This window comes from Salvelinus alpinus, chromosome 32, assembly GCF_045679555.1.
Source record: "Salvelinus alpinus chromosome 32, SLU_Salpinus.1, whole genome shotgun sequence".
NCBI classification, from domain to species: domain Eukaryota; kingdom Metazoa; phylum Chordata; class Actinopteri; order Salmoniformes; family Salmonidae; genus Salvelinus; species Salvelinus alpinus.
The window spans coordinates 27,157,793-27,174,577 of NC_092117.1; the positions used below are offsets into that span (position 1 = coordinate 27,157,793).

Below are 16,785 nucleotides of genomic sequence, written 5' to 3' on the forward strand. Positions count from 1 at the left end.
GCAGCTCCGGACTGGGTGGCAGCTCATGACTGGAGGGCAGCTCATGACTGGAGGGCAGCTCATGACTGTAGGGCAGCTCATGACTGTAGGGCAGCTCATGACTGTAGGGCAGCTCATGACTGGAGGGCAGCTCATGACTGGAGGGTAGCTCATGACTGGAGGGCAGCTCATGACTGGAGGGCAGCTCATGACTGGAGGGCAGCTCATGACTATAGGGCAGCTCATGACTGTAGGGCAGCTCATGACTGTAGGGCAGCTCATGACTGTAGGGCAGCTCATGGGCTCTAGGCTGGACATAGAAACAGACAAACTAGACACACAACATAGAATTCCCACCCAGCTCACGTCCTGACCAACTAAACACATACAAAACAACAGAAAACAGGTCAGGAACGTGACAGGTTCCTAACTTCCCTGAAAGGTTGCATATCGCGGGGGCTATTCAATGCTAATGCAGTACGCCACAGGATGTTTTTGTGCTGGTCAAGGGCAGTCAGGCCTGGAGTGAACCAAGGACAATATCTGTTCCTGGTTCTACATTTTTTGAATGGGGCATGCTTATTTAAGATGGTGATGAAAGCACTTTTAAAGAACAACCAGGCATCCTCTGCTGACGTAATGAGGTCAATATCCTTCCAGGATACACGGGCCAGGTCGATTAGAAAGGCCTGCTCGCTGAAGTGTTTTAGGGAGCGTTTGACAGTGATGAGGGGTGGTCATTTGACCGCAGACCCATTACGGACGCAGGCAATGAGGCAGTGATCGCTGAGATCCTGGTTGAAGACAGCAGAGGTGTGTTTGGAGGGCAGGTTGGTCAGGATGATATCTATGGAGGGTGCCCGTGTTTACAGATTTGGGGTTGTACCTGGTAGATTCATTGATAATTTGTGTGAGATTGAGGGCATCTAGCTTAGATTGTAGGACGGCTGGGGTGTTAAGCATGTCCCAGTTTAGGTCACCTAACAGTACGAGCTCTGAAGATAGATGGGGGGCAATCAATTCACATATGGTGTCCAGGGCACAGCTGGGGGCGGAAGGTGGTCTATAACAAGCAGCAATGGTGAGAGACTTGTTCCTGGAAAGGTGGATTCTTAGAAGTAGAAGCTTGAATTGTTTGGGTACAGACCTGGATAGTATGACAAAACTCTGCAAGCTATCTCTGCGGTAGATTGAAACGCCGCCCCCTTTGGCAGTTCTATCTTGTCGGAAAATGTTATAGTTAGGGATGGAGATTTCAGAGTTTTTGGTGGTCTTCCTAAGCCAGGATTCAGACACGGCTAGAACATCCGGGTTGGCAGAGTGTGCTAAAGCAGTGAATAAAACAAACTTAGGGATGAGGCTTCTAATGTTAACATGCATGAAACCAAGGATTTTACGGTTACAGAAGTCAACAAATGAGAGCGCCTGGGGAATGGGAGTGGAGCTAGGTGCTGCAGCGCCTGGATTAACCTCTACATCACCAGAGGAACAGAGGAGGAGTAGGATATGGGTACGGCTAAAGGCCATAAGAACTGATCGTCTAGCGCGTTCGAAACAGAGAATAAAAGGAGCAGGTTTCTGGGCGCGGAAGAATAGATTCAAGGCATAATGTACAGACAAGGGTATGGTAGTATGTGAATACAGTGGAGGTAAACCTAGGCACTGAGTGACCATGAAAGAGGTTTTGTCTCTAGAGACATCATTTAGACCAGGTGAGGTCACCGCATGTGTGGGAGGTGAAACAAAAGGAATAGCTAAGGCATATTGAACAGGGCTGGAGGATCTACAGTGAAATAAGACAATAATCACTAACCAAAACAGCAATGGACAAGATATATTGACATTAGGGAGAGGCATGCGTAGCCGAGTGATCATAGGGATCAGTGGGAAGCTAGGCAAGCTGGAGACACGGTGATTCAGACAGCAAGCGGCCGGGGCTAGCAGAAGGGCCTTAGGGGGACGTCGTGACGGAAGAAGTCTGTTGTAGCCCCCTCGGACGGTTACGTCGGCAGACCAGTCGTGTTGGATCGGCAGGGCTCCATGTCGGCAGTAAAAGGGGTCCAGGCCAATTGGCAAAATAGGTATTGTAGCCCAAGAAATTGGCTGATGGTCCTCTTCAGCTAACAGTCCGATATGCTCTAGACAGCTAGCGGGCCGCGGCTAGCGGATGGGCCTTCAGGGGACATTGTGACAGAGGAGCCTGTTGAAACCCCTCGGGCAGATTACGTCGGTAGACCCTTCGTGTTGGAATCGGCAGGGCTCCATGTCGGCAGTAAAAGGGGTCCAGGCCAATTGGCAAAATATGTATTGTAGCCCAAGGAGTGGCTGATGGACCTCTTCAGCTAGCCGGGAGATGAGCCTAGCACGAGGCTTGTTCCAGGCTCACTGGTGCTTGCTTCGGGACAGAGACGTTAGCCAGCGGGTAGCCACTCGGATAGCAGCTAGCTAGCTGCGATGATCTAGGTGAAAGGTTCAGAGCTTGCGGTAGGAAACCAGAGATGTGGCGAAAAAGCAGTCCGGTATGCTCTGGGTTGAATCACGCTGTGCAGACCGGCAGGAGTTGACCAGGCTAGGGTGAGCTGATGACTGCTGGCAGTGGCTAACTGACTACTAGCTAGTAAGCTGGCTAGCTACTGTTGGGGGTTTCGGTTCTAAAGTATAGAAAATAGCAGATCCATACCACATTGGGTGAGGCGGGTTGCAGGAGAGTATTGTTGAAACTGAGGTTAAAAATATAAAAAATATATACGAAGGAAGAAAAAAAGATATATACACGGGACATGACAAAGATGTCTGAACTGCTACGCCATCTTGGAATGTGTCGAGCGAGAGAGCGAGAGAGAGAGAGAGAGCGAGAGAGAGATCAGTTCTATTAAAGTTGAGATCTCCAACAATTCCTACAGCATTGTTTGATATTTCAATTATTGACAATATTATAAAATACAATGCCACAAAATGGACTCCAGCAAGAAAACACCATAGTAGAAAGTATAATCTCTCCCTCCACTCATCCCCTCTCTCCAGACCTCTACAGGAAGTCATAATTACCCGCTAATTAAGCTCGGAGAGATATAGCAGTACTAATGGACTCAGCCATTCCATTCCCACCACTTTATTGAGCTGCAAATCATGACACAATGGTCATGGACACAACGTCAAGCTTGTGTTCCAAATTGCACTATTTTTCATATACAGTTTACTATAATTGACCAGGGCCCATAGGGCTCTGGTCAAAGGTAGTGCACCATAATAGGGAATAGGGTTCCATTTGGGATGCAACCTGGAGGTCATGACTCCATCGGCCTGTGGCGCAATTAAAGACAGAGAAGAGGAGAGCAGAGAAGAGAAGACAGGCTAGGCTACTCCATGTTGATTGGTAGTTGGTCGACAGCAGAGCTCAGAACCTCCTCAGGGAGAAAGATACAGTCAGACGGCTGCTGTTACAGCGAGCTAACATCTCTAACATCACTTGCCGTTTTCACTGAGGCCACGTGTGTACAGCATCTGACCATAGAATACAAATGGGATTGTAAACAAACATGTAGCTTGCCTTGTCTAATACACCAGTGTAGTGTGTGATACCTCGGTTGTGCACCTTTTGGTTACCTTTTTATGCGACCTGGGCTGAAGCACATCTGGGTGCACTCTCATTCTAATGGACATTGTCGTGTGTGATAAACCCAGTGATCGTCAACCCCTGATTCCTGGCCTGGCACTGATCCCTGCGATGTTGCCGACCTGTCCCTCAGATGGATGGCTAGCTAGCCTATACTGATTTAGTCAGCTTTCAAGAGCTCGGTTTTTGTTTTCTCTAAGAATGTTTTATCGATCAACTCACCACTTGATGAAATTGAGGTAAATATAATGGATAACATGATCACTCTCAGGTTATTTCTCAAAAGTGGTGGGTGCTGAATCTTCGTAAGTAAGGTCCATAGTAAATGACAAGGACAGCACAGCAATCTTAATCTGATCATCCTGTTGCAGAAGACCTTTTCTTGCAATGTAGCAAATGTAAAAATTGTAGTGTATTCCAGGTTTAAAAAGGGTACTGAAGTTTGTAATATATGAAATTTCAGACTTGATTTTCCTTTACGAAAAATGTATCAACCCTTACAAAAATGTCCATGGTTTATAACCACTTTTCCTTCTGCTGCAGGATTATTTTCCTGCTGTAGCAAACTGGCTCAAATTAAGATCCTACACCAGTACAATAGATGCATAATATACAGTATGTTAAAGAACTGAGGGGGAGCTTACTTTCATTAGAGCCTCCCTGATTCTCATCCCAGGTCCTCACATAGTCATCCTGCAGAGACAGAGAGATCCAGGTTAACCCACAGCAAAAGAAGCATCATGATTAACTGAGTGAGTGAGTCACTGGTTACGTCCAAAATAGCACCCTATTGCCTATATAGTGCACTACTTACCCTATATGCTCTGGTCAAAAGTAGTGCACTATATAGGGACTGAAGCGCCGTTTGTTGAACATACGGCATCAGGGGGACCGGTCTTTTAATTGTATTTGTTACTTTTTCTTCTTAATTAGAACATTAATCGTTCTCATTAAAATGGAGAAGTTGAGAGAGAGAGAGATGTATATGAGAGAGAGAGAGAGAGAGAGAGGGAGAGAGATTTACAGTATATGTAAGAGAGAGAGGTTAGGGTGGGTGGGTAGAGAGAGTGTAAATGGCGATAGAGAGACAGAGACATAATGAAAATTAGTTACAAGGATTCAAAAAAGACATCAAAGAAAAAGGGATGGGTAGAATATAGATGAAGAAATAAACTGACCTCTACTTCCTGGTAGAACGAGAGGCAGAGGAGGAGAAGAAGAAGAGGGATAGTTAGACGATAAGAATGTGTAACATCAGATATACTGAGGTGTATTCATCAACATTTATCACCATGTTCAATATACAGCGTCTCTTGATTCATGGTCTCCACAGAGACACAATGAATAGCAACAAGCTTTAGCTAGCAGTGAATTAACATATAATTGATTATGCAATAACAACAAAAAAACACATTATAAGATTGTTTTATGCTCATAAATGGAATGCACAGCAGAAATAAAGGTAATATTTCCCCAGTATCAATAGAGGTAAAGGGCACATTTCCCCCAGTACCAATAGAGGTAAAGGGCACATTTCCCCCAGTACCAATAGTGGTAAAGGGCACATTTCCCCCAGTACCAATAGAGGTAAAGGGCACATTTCCTCCAGTACCAATAGAGGTAAAGGGCACATTTCCCCCAGTACCAATAGAGGTAAAGGGCATATTTCCCCAGTACCAATAGAGGTAAAGGGCACATTTCCTCCAGTACCAATAGAGGTAAAGGGCACATTTCCCCCAGTACCAATAGAGGTAAAGGGCACATTTCCCCCAGTACCAATAGAGGTAAAGGGCACATTTCCCCCAGTACCAATAGAGGTAAAGGGCACATTTCCCCCAGTACCAATAGTGGTAAAGGGCACATTTCCCCCAGTACCAATAGAGGTAAAGGGCACATTTCCCCCAGTACCAATAGAGGTAAAGGGCACGTTTCCCCCAGTACCAATAGTGGTAAAGGGCACATTTCCCCCAGTACCAATAGTGGTAAAGGGCACATTTCCCCCAGTATCAATAGAGGTAAAGGGCACATTTCCCCCCAGTACCAATAGTGGTAAAGGGCACATTTCCCCCAGTACCAATAGTGGTAAAGGGCACATTTCCCCCAGTACCAATAGTGGTAAAGGGCACATTTCCCCCAGTACCAATAGTGGTAAAGGGCACATTTCCCCCAGTACCAATAGAGGTAAAGGGCACATTTCCCCCAGTACCAATAGTGGTAAAGGGCACATTTCCCCCAGTACCAATAGTGGTAAAGGGCACATTTCCCCCAGTACCAATAGTGGTAAAGGGCACATTTCCCCCAGTACCAATAGAGGTAAAGGGCACATTTCCCCCAGTACCAATAGAGGTAAAGGGCACATTTCCCCCAGTACCAATAGAGGTAAAGGGCACATTTCCCCCAGTACCAATAGAGGTAAAGGGCACATTTCCCCCAGTACCAATAGAGGTAAAGGGCACATTTCCCCCAGTACCAATAGAGGTAAAGGGCACATTTCCTCCAGTACCAATAGAGGTAAAGGGCACATTTCCCCCAGTACCAATAGAGGTAAAGGGCACATTTCCCCCAGTACCAATAGAGGTAAAGGGCACATTTCCCCCAGTACCAATAGTGGTAAAGGGCACATTTCCCCCAGTACCAATAGTGGTAAAGGGCACATTTCCCCCAGTACCAATAGTGGTAAAGGGCACATTTCCCCCAGTACCAATAGTGGTAAAGGGCATATTTCCCCCAGTACCAATAGTGGTAAAGGGCACATTTCCCCCAGTACCAATAGTGGTAAAGGGCACATTTCCCCCAGTACCAATAGTGGTAAAGGGCACATTTCCCCCAGTACCAATAGTGGTAAAGGGCACATTTCCCCCAGTACCAATAGAGGTAAAGGGCACATTTCCCCCAGTACCAATAGAGGTAAAGGGCACATTTCCCCCAGTACCAATAGAGGTAAAGGGCATATTTCCCCAGTACCAATAGAGGTAAGGGCACATTTCCCCCAGTACCAATAGAGGTAAAGGGCACATTTCCCCCAGTACCAATAGAGGTAAAGGGCACATTTCCCCCAGTACCAATAGAGGTAAAGGGCATATTTCCCCAGTACCAATAGAGGTAAAGGGCACATTTCCCCCAGTACCAATAGAGGTAAAGGGCATATTTCCCCAGTACCAATAGAGGTAAAGGGCACATTTCCCCCAGTACCAATAGTGGTAAAGGGCACATTTCCCCCAGTACCAATAGAGGTAAAGGGCACATTTCCCCCAGTACCAATAGAGGTAAAGGGCACATTTCCCCCAGTACCAATAGTGGTAAAGGGCACATTTCCCCCAGTACCAATAGAGGTAAAGGGCACATTTCCCCCAGTACCAATAGAGGTAAAGGGCATATTTCCCCAGTACCAATAGAGGTAAGGGCACATTTCCCCCAGTACCAATAGAGGTAAAGGGCACATTTCCCCCAGTACCAATAGAGGTAAAGGGCACATTTCCCCCAGTACCAATAGTGGTAAAGGGCATATTTCCCCAGTACCAATAGAGGTAAGGGCACATTTCCCCCAGTACCAATAGAGGTAAAGGGCACATTTCCCCCAGTACCAATAGTGGTAAAGGGCACATTTCCCCCAGTACCAATAGAGGTAAAGGGCACATTTCCCCCAGTACCAATAGTGGTAAAGGGCACATTTCCCCCAGTACCAATAGAGGTAAAGGGCACATTTCCCCCAGTACCAATAGTGGTAAAGGGCACATTTCCCCCAGTACCAATAGAGGTAAAGGGCACATTTCCCCCAGTACCAATAGAGGTAAAGGGCACATTTCCCCCAGTACCAATAGTGGTAAAGGGCACATTTCCCCCAGTACCAATAGTGGTAAAGGGCATATTTCCCCAGTACCAATAGAGGTAAGGGCACATTTCCCCCAGTACCAATAGAGGTAAAGGGCACATTTCCCCCAGTACCAATAGAGGTAAAGGGCACATTTCCCCCAGTACCAATAGAGGTAAAGGGCACATTTCCCCCAGTACCAATAGAGGTAAAGGGCACATTTCCCCCAGTACCAATAGTGGTAAAGGGCACATTTCCCCCAGTACCAATAGTGGTAAAGGGCATATTTCCCCAGTACCAATAGAGGTAAGGGCACATTTCCCCCAGTACCAATAGAGGTAAAGGGCACATTTCCCCCAGTACCAATAGAGGTAAAGGGCACATTTCCCCCAGTACCAATAGTGGTAAAGGGCACATTTCCCCCAGTATCAATAGAGGTAAAGGGCACATTTCCCCAGTACCAATAGAGATAAAGGGCATATTTCCCAAGTATCAATAGAGGTAAAGGTCATATTTTCCCAGTATCAATAGATAAGCATACATTTACATTGTGATATGGTCCCTGTATTAGTTTGGTTGTGATATTCTCTATAGCAAACTCCAAAGAAATTAAGCATACTGACATAGGCCTATCGCTTGGCCTCAAAACAGTAAATAGCCCTTTAGAGAAATATACGGTCTGCCTCCTTAGCGATGGTATACTCCGTAGGATATACATCACCATAAACACTTACTGTACTGGAAGAGGGGGTGCCAAAAAGCTCTCTGGAGGAAACAATAAAGCGTGACACACTCATAAAGGCGTCCTGGGGTCTCTGCCCTCTCTCCGCTCACTCTCCTCGCTCTCCTATCTCTACATCCAGGGTGGCCTGTTTTACATGTAGGTAAATATTTTATGCACATTTTCCACACCAGTGGTGTGTTTCCACCAAACTGACTTGTTGCAGATAAAAATCAGGGTGTGATGACAGTAGTGCACACAAAATGTACTTTTTTGATGAAGTTTTCATGTACCGAATAATCTACAGTTCAATGTGTTCCCATCGCATTTTAAACTCTACAGATAGTTTTACAGACGTCATTTCAACCCAAAGATTTGATGTGATCACGGTGAATCAACGTGGAAAACAGATTGGATTTGCAAAAAGTCCTCAACCTAAGGGAATTTCATTATTCATTTTTTTATCCAACTTTTATCCTAAATCCAATGACAGGGAAAAATGTTTGCTTGATTTCATGTTGAATTAACATTAGTTAGAAGAAAAAGAAACGCACACCTATTTAGGCGAGGTGCTGGCTAGCGGAGTAGAAAACTTGAAAATAAAAGAGAGCCGCACACTCTAGGAGCTCAGATGCAAAAATATTTAATTTACCAACGTTTCGACAGGCAAGCTGTCTTCATCAGGGTACAATCACAGACACTGCGGGATGACTCGTTTATATATAGTGTCAAGACACACAGGTGTCTGTAATCATGGCCAAGAGTGGCCTAATATCATTGGTTAATTTCTCATATTAAAATGGCATAGAAAGAGCAACATACAATAAATACAAATGGATAGCATACGATCATAGACTCACTAAAGACCACACAAGCCTACAAACAACCACAATGGCATTAACCAATGATATTAGGCCACTCTTGGCCATGATTACAGACACCTGTGTGTCTTGACACTATATATAAACGAGTCATCCCGCAGTGTCTGTGATTGTACCCTGATGAAGACAGCTTGCCTGTCGAAACGTTGGTAAATTAAATATTTTTGCATCTGAGCTCCTAGAGTGTGCGGCTCTCTTTTATTTTCATGAATTAACATTAGTTGACAACTGAACTAAATGTAAATCAAAACTAGGCATTGAACTTACAGTATTTCCCAATTGTTTACACACTAAAATTGGAACTTGAAACGCAAATCACCGAAACTTGAAACTCATGTACCAAATCCTTAAACCAAGTCTGCAAAATTGCAAGCACAATTCCTGCTTTACACTCAGTTTTCATATCTATATCACACTTTCTGCAAAACACTACACAGTTCTCTACATTAGGCACAACATTCAAAATTAAAATCTCTTTAGTCCCTTTGGAAAGCAACGCCAATCACAATGTCAAGCTTTATACACCAATTGGCAACACCCACTCCTCACAGGTGTAAATGTATACATATGTATATATATATATATATATATATATATATATTCTGCACATCTACCATTCCAGTGTTTAATTGCTATATTGTAATTACTTCGTCACCATGGCCTATGTATTGCCTTACCTCCCATATCCTACCTCATTTGCACATGCTGTATATAGACTTTTCTACTGTATTATTGACGTTTGTTTATTCCATGTGTAACTCTGTGTTGTTGTATGTGTCGAACTGCTTTGCTTTATCTTGGCCAGGTCGCAGTTGCAAATGAGAACTTGTTCTCAACTAGCCTACCTGGTTAAATAAAGGTGAAATAAAATAAAAATAAATAAAAAAACACTAGTTGCTGAATTGTTCACTTAGAAATCAGAGTTTTGGCGCTATAAAAGGCCACAGATGAGCTCTCCTGTTCTGGAGGAAAATGGAAGTCAATGGTGAAGCAAGAGCTAGAGGTGAAGGAGTGGGAGGAAGAGGAAGGACAGTTGTCTCAGATGAGATCAGGGCCACATTGGTTGACCGTGTGCTCAACCATGGATTGAGTATGAGGGCGGCTGGGCAGAGTTCAGCCCAACCTGAGCCGCTACACGGTTGCATCTATCATCCCTACATTCAGAAATGACAACCGGTAAGTTACCTACCATCTACACTATGCTCTTTATGCATGTTTACTGCAGTCCGACATATCAGTAGGCCTGTGTTAATCAGTGATTGTTGGCTAATGTTACAGTAACGTCATTTCATATTGAAAGAAAATAGATTTATTTTAGCTTACTGTAACCAATCATATCATATTTGTGGATCTTCTGCAGAACTGAGAGACGGTCAGGTCATGGTAGAAGACACTGGCTGTTCACACCAGAACAGGAGACCGCTATTGTGAACATGGTGGTGGCAAACAATACCATTAGACTACGAGAAATCCAGAACCACATAATTGCAGACAACACAAAATGCAATGACATTCACCAGGTGGGCTTGTCTACATTGGACCGTGTATTACAGCGCAACCGAACTCAGATGAAACAGGTGTACATTTGAGCAAAACTCAGAGAGGGTTAAAGAACAGCGCTATGAATATGTCCAAGTAAGTACTATACTGTTAATTTACTATCATATCAGCACTGTATAGACACATTACAGTACTGTAATCCAGTGTATTGTGCCTCACCATATTGACTGCTCTCGGTCTATGTCACATATTGTCTTGTTGTCTGTTTCAGAGAGTCTTGGAGCTGGATGCCGCTGCAATTCTGCACGTTTATATTTACATCGATGAGGCTGGCTTCAACCAAGCCAAAAGAATGGGACGGGGACGGAACATTATTGGCCACTGTGCCATTGTGAATGTCCCTGGACAGCGTGGAAGGAATATCACCATGTGGCGCAGCCGTAAGCCAGCAAGGCGTCCTCCATCACCATGCCAACCTTTGTCCCTACAACACCACCCTTCTCATCACGTTCCTGGACACAAATCAAATCAAGTTTATTTTATATAGCCCTTCGTACATCAACTAATATCTCGAAGTGCTGTACAGAAACCCAGCCTAAAACCCCAAACAGCAAGCAATGCAGGTGTAGAAGCACACTACATGGCATCCTCATTCCAGCCGAGCAGAGGGGTGGATCAGCCCAGAGCAGCCCAGTTGCTCTGGTCCGCAACTGGTCATCGACCACCCACAATTTATTGTTCTATATCTCCCACCATGTTCCCCATTCCTAAACCCTATTTTTTTCCGGCATGGCGATGGAAGGTGTATGACCGCCATCCACTCGCACGCATGCCTCTTCTCCAGGCAATGGAGGATGCATGTGGTGAAGTTGATGTGGGGGAGGCAGGATAGGAGGCAGGAGGCAGGATGCAGCCTAATGTCTTTTTCCTTACATTTTGTATGTGTTTTTGTCTTTTTGTGTTTAGAGTTTTGAAAGAATGAACCGCTTCCATTTTTTTGTACAGAAAACCCTTTATCTTACTGAATGTTTTTCCTGGTTTTCTCCTGTTGGGTATGGAAAGTGTTACATACAAAACACAAGTGTTCAAAAATACTGCATTTTGGAATTAAATGACAATGTTTTTGTTACTGTATTGCATTTGTGTGTTTATTTATGTATATTTGAGTAGGTATACATTACTGTAACAATCCTTTACAACCGGCTACAGTGTAACACTGAAAATGCATAAACCTACTGATGGGATATTCATAAGTAGTGTTGTGTTGAGCACATCAGTGTGTTGTTGGTTGGTAGACAGATCTCTTCATATGACGCATGTGTGCGTCATTTTGATGCAAAAAAAAATATTTTGGAAAGAGAGAAAACAGTTTGAATACAGTGTTTGCTTTTGCTAGAGATTTATAGAGTTTTGTGTTTGTGGTTTTGTGTTTAGAGTTTTGGGAAAATGGCCCAAAGATTCAGCAAACGTGTGTAAACAATTGTGGAAAACTGTAAGTCTGTGCCCAGTGGGAAGAGTGTGTGAGTCAGAGTTTACGGGCCGACCATTAATCGGATGCCTCTGATGTTTCTGTTATTGATGATGAAGCTCTTGCATTATTTAACAGTGTGCGTCGAGAAGTAGAACACATTTTCTAAACTGCACAGGGTAGCAAGGTGACTTTGAAGTTTAATTGCAGTTTGTGGCAACTAGGCAATGTCAAAAGGCTGAAAGAAGGTCACGATATCCCAAATCATTCTGTTATGCAAATGCCTGCCAAGCCTCAAGGATGCATATGCATTTACATGTTAGTCATTTAGCAGACGCTCTTATCCAGAGACTTACAGTTAGTGAGTGGATACATTTTTGTACTTTTTCTTACTGCATGCAGCTAACACAAAAGACCTCAAACCCAATTGACAAATATCCAGTCGTATCACAAGTCTGTTAAAAGTGGGATATAGTAACACTGTCAGTTTTAACTCCTTTAAAGAGATTATCTGGCACTTTTAGCCAGTAGTTCTGAAAGTAGCGCTCATGAGCCAAAAGTGGTCCCCGGAAAATTGCGAACTACGTCACATACTGTATGTGCAGATATATGCACCACATCATTGCTTTCTCTCTCGCTCTGCTGTGTGTGCATCTTGCTAGTGGTTAATGAAAAGGCGAGGGGCTAAAGCTCATTGGCTAGAACTCAAATTGTTTGGGGGCTGGCTAACATGAGGGAAAATGGAGGGAAAATGGAGCCACACAGATTACAGTAAACAGTTGCTTTCAAACATTGCTAATTGAGGTAAAACAGTAATTCTGCTCATAGATTATGCATGTATGAACTACACATTGACACATCCAGCTCAAAGCGGGAGGTTTAAAAAAGACTTACTAGTTGCCAAAGTTCCGTGGCATGTCTGCTTAACTTGGGCTGTCTCAGTATCTGACATGGCAGACAGCTCCCCCCTGCTGTGTATTCACCCTGACTGACAGTATAATCCCTCATATCACTGGGACGAGACTCAGTCTGTATGTGTGGATGTGGTCATGTGCACATGCTTGTCTGTGAATGATGGGTATTTCTAAGTCAATGTCAGCTGTCATATACTGTATCCTGTTCAGTTGTCCCAAAGAAAGCACTGGGGATGGGGTGGATCACAAAAGCAAAACAGAAGGTAGTGGGACATGCACCTCAGATGACAATCTATGCATGCATGACTATCCATACACAATATCATGTCTAGACGAGGAAGGAGCAAATATCCGTATCGTATCAGAGCAACACTGATCTCATAGGGAAAGGCCATATGAATACCTTCACTCCTGACATTACTCAGTGACTGACTTCAGTATCAGTATGCGTATCTGTTCCCTGCAGGAATTGAACCCACAACCATGGGGTTGCCAGCATCACACTCTTACCACTTGAGTCTACAACCGCTCATCATTAAAGGGTAACAATGGGGGATGTTTCTCTACAGAAGCTGTTGCCCTCTGAGATGACAGGGAGAGGAAGATATAGTGAGTTCTGCTCTGCCTCTGCTTCCGAGTAAATTCAGTTCCGCCCTGCTGCATCACACTACCTGCTGGGCAGCTCTCATTTGGCCTGGCATCCAACTGCTGATTTTAGCCCATGTAAAACTCTGCAGTCTGTACTGTCCTCATTTCTAGTGTCCTCTCAGTCTCTGTATCATTCTCTATATGTTTGGCTCTCAGTTTCTCTCCTCAGTCTTCTTCTCTCTCCCTATCTCACTTTCTTTTTCTTTCCACTGCCTCACATCTTCCCTCTTTTATCTCATCCCCTTTTACCTCTCTTCTATCCTCCTCTCTCCAGTCTTCTCTCATCCAACATGTTGTGTTATGGCAACACTGTTTTGTGTTATGGTGCAGTGCGTTGTGTTATGGTGCAGTGCGTTGTGTTATGGTGCAGTGCGTTGTGTTATGGCGTTGTGTTATGGTGTTGTGTTATGGCATTGTGTTATGGTGTTGTGTTATGGCATTGTGTTATGGCGTTGTGTTATGGCATTGTGTTATGGCATTGTGTTATGGCATTGTGTTATGGCAGTGCGCTGTGTTATGGCGCAGTGCGCTGTGTTATGGCGCAGTGCGCTGTGTTATGGCGCAGTGCGTTGTGTTATGGCGCAGTGCGCTGTGTTATGGCGCAGTGCGCTGTGTTTGCGTTGTGGTATGGCGCAGTGCGTTGTGGTATGGCGCAGTGCGTTGTGGTATGGCGCAGTGTGTTGTGGTATGGCGCAGTGTGTTGTGGTATGGCGCAGTGTGTTATGGTGCAGTGTGTTGCGTTAAAGGAGCTGTGAGGCACAGATTAGATCACTAGAGCGTGCTAATTGGTCTATATGTATATGTATGCACACAGGGGTATTCCTCGCTTTCAACCAGGGGTTTCAAGATTAGAAGTGTGGAGGGAATGGAGGTAGATCACACGCTGCAGTAGCAGCAGCCCACTTCTCTTCTCTGGCTGTAGGGAGGTTTAGGGAGACAGGGTCAGGGCTCGTGTGGGGATCCAGCTCAGAAGCTGCTGATCCAGGGAGGGCTTAGAGAGCTGTGATGGTAGGGAGGTAGAGGCTACAGTAGGAAGTGGTATTTGAGAGCTGTCAGAGTGGTGAGGAGGTGAGAGAGGTGTTAAGTACCACTGAGGGGGTATGACTCAAAGAGACGGAGGGAAAGTGGGAGGAGAGAGAAAGCGCGGTAGAGCAAGTGAGAGAGGGAGAGGACAGAGCAGAACGCACATAAGAACAGAGGGAGAGAGAGGTAGAAAGAGAGAGCATGAGAGAGAGATCAATAGATTGTCAGATCAAACTGAACAGAGTGTTAGGGAATGTAAACATGTTGACATCACAGGAAGTGCCCTGAGGTGACCACTCTCAACTCTGTCCATTACAAAGACAACACCTTGACACCGTGTGTGTGTGTGTTTCAGTTTCCACTGCCAATGCTGTTGCTGAGACAATATTTTTTTTGTCTTCATAAAAGGAGGTAAAGAGGAAAGTACATGTTTATTTAAATCTCACCTTAATTGACTACCAGCACAATGTTCAAATCAAATCAAATCAAATTTTATTAGTCACATACACATGGTTAGCAGATGTTAATGCGAGTGTAGCGAAATGCTTGTGCTTCTAGTTCCGACAATGCAGTAATAACCAACAAGTAATCTAACCTAACAATTCCACAACTACTACCTTATACACACACACAAGTGTAAAGGGATAAAGAATATGTACATAAAGATATATGAATGAGTGGTGGTACAGAACGGCATGGCAAGATGCAGTAGATGGTATAGAGTACGGTATATACATATGAGATGAGTACTGTAGGGTATGTAAACATAAAGTGGCATAGTTTAAAGTGGCTAGTGGTACATGTATTACATAAAGATGGCAAGATGCAGTAGATGATATAGAGTACAGTATATACATATGAGATGGGTAATGTAGGGTATGTAAACATTATATTAAGTGGCATTGTTTAAAGTGGCTAGTGGTACATTTTTACATAATTTCCATCAATTCCCATTTTTAAAGTGGCTGGAGTTGAGTCAGTATGTTGGCAGCGGCCGCTAAATGTTAGTGGTGGCTGTTTTAACAGTCTGATGGCCTTGAGATAGAAGCTGTTTTTCAGTCTCTCGGTCCCTGCTTTGATGCACCTGTACTGACCTCGCCTTCTGGATGATAGCGGGGTGAACAGGCAGTGGCTTGGGTGGTTGTTGTCCTTGATGATCTTTATGGCCTTCCTGTGACATCGGGTGGTGTAGGTGTCCTGGAGGGCAGGTAGTTTGCCCCCGGTGGTGCGTTCTGCAGACCTCACTACCCTCTGGAGAGCCTTACGGTTGTGGGCGGAGCAGTTGCCGTACCAGGCGGTGATACAGCCCGACAGGATGCTCTCGATTGTGCATCTGTAGAAGTTTGTGAGTGCTTTTGGTGACAAGCCGAATTTCTTCAGCCTCCTGAGGTTGAAGAGGCGCTGCTGCGCCTTCTTCACAACGCTGTCTGTGTGGGTGGACCAATTCAGTTTGTCCGTGATGTGTACACCGAGGAACTTAAAACTTTCCACCTTCTCCACTACTGACCCGTCGATGTGGATAGGGGGGTGCTCCCTCTGCTGTTTCCTGAAGTCCACAATCATCTCCTTTGTTTTGTTGACGCTGAGTGTGAGGTTATTTTCCTGACACCACACTCCGAGGGCCCTCACCTCCTCCCTGTAGGCCGTCTCGTCGTTGTTGGTAATCAAGCCTACCACTGTAGTGTCATCCGCAAACTTGATGATTGAGTTGGAGGCGTGCATGGCCACGCAGTCGTGGGTGAACAGGGAGTACAGGAGAGGGCTCAGAACGCACCCTTGTGGGGCCCCAGTGTTGAGGATCAGCGGGGTGGAGATGTTGTTACCTACCCTCACCACCTGGGGGCGGCCCGTCAGGAAGTCCAGGACCCAGTTGCACAGGGCGGGGTCGAGACCCAGGGTCTCGAGCTTGATGACGAGTTTGGAGGGTACTATGGTGTTAAATGCTGAGCTGTAATCGATGAACAGCATTCTCACATGGGTATTCCTCTTGTCCAGATGGGTTAGGGCAGTGTGCAGTGTGGTTGCGATTGCGTCGTCTGTGGACCTATTGGGTCGGTAAGCAAATTGGAGTGGGTCTAGGGTGTCCGGTAGGGTGGAGGTGATATGGTCCTTGACTAGTCTCTCAAAGCACTTCATGATGACGGAAGTGAGTGCTACGGGGCGGTAGTCGTTTAGCTCAGTTACCTTAGCTTTCTTGGGAACAGGAACAATGGTGGCCCTCTTG

The 16,785-nt window shown here is 45.0% G+C and overlaps 1 protein-coding gene across 1 annotated transcript in view; it reads right to left on the minus strand.

Moving 5' to 3' along the window:
• Positions 1-16,785, minus strand: part of spock2 (SPARC (osteonectin), cwcv and kazal like domains proteoglycan 2) — a 75,383-nt gene that overhangs the window by 34,540 nt on the left and 24,058 nt on the right. The window contains exon 2 of the mRNA XM_071380034.1: positions 4,240-4,288. Coding sequence (XP_071236135.1) covers positions 4,240-4,288 — 49 coding nt within the window. The remainder of the gene's footprint in view (positions 1-4,239; positions 4,289-16,785) is intronic.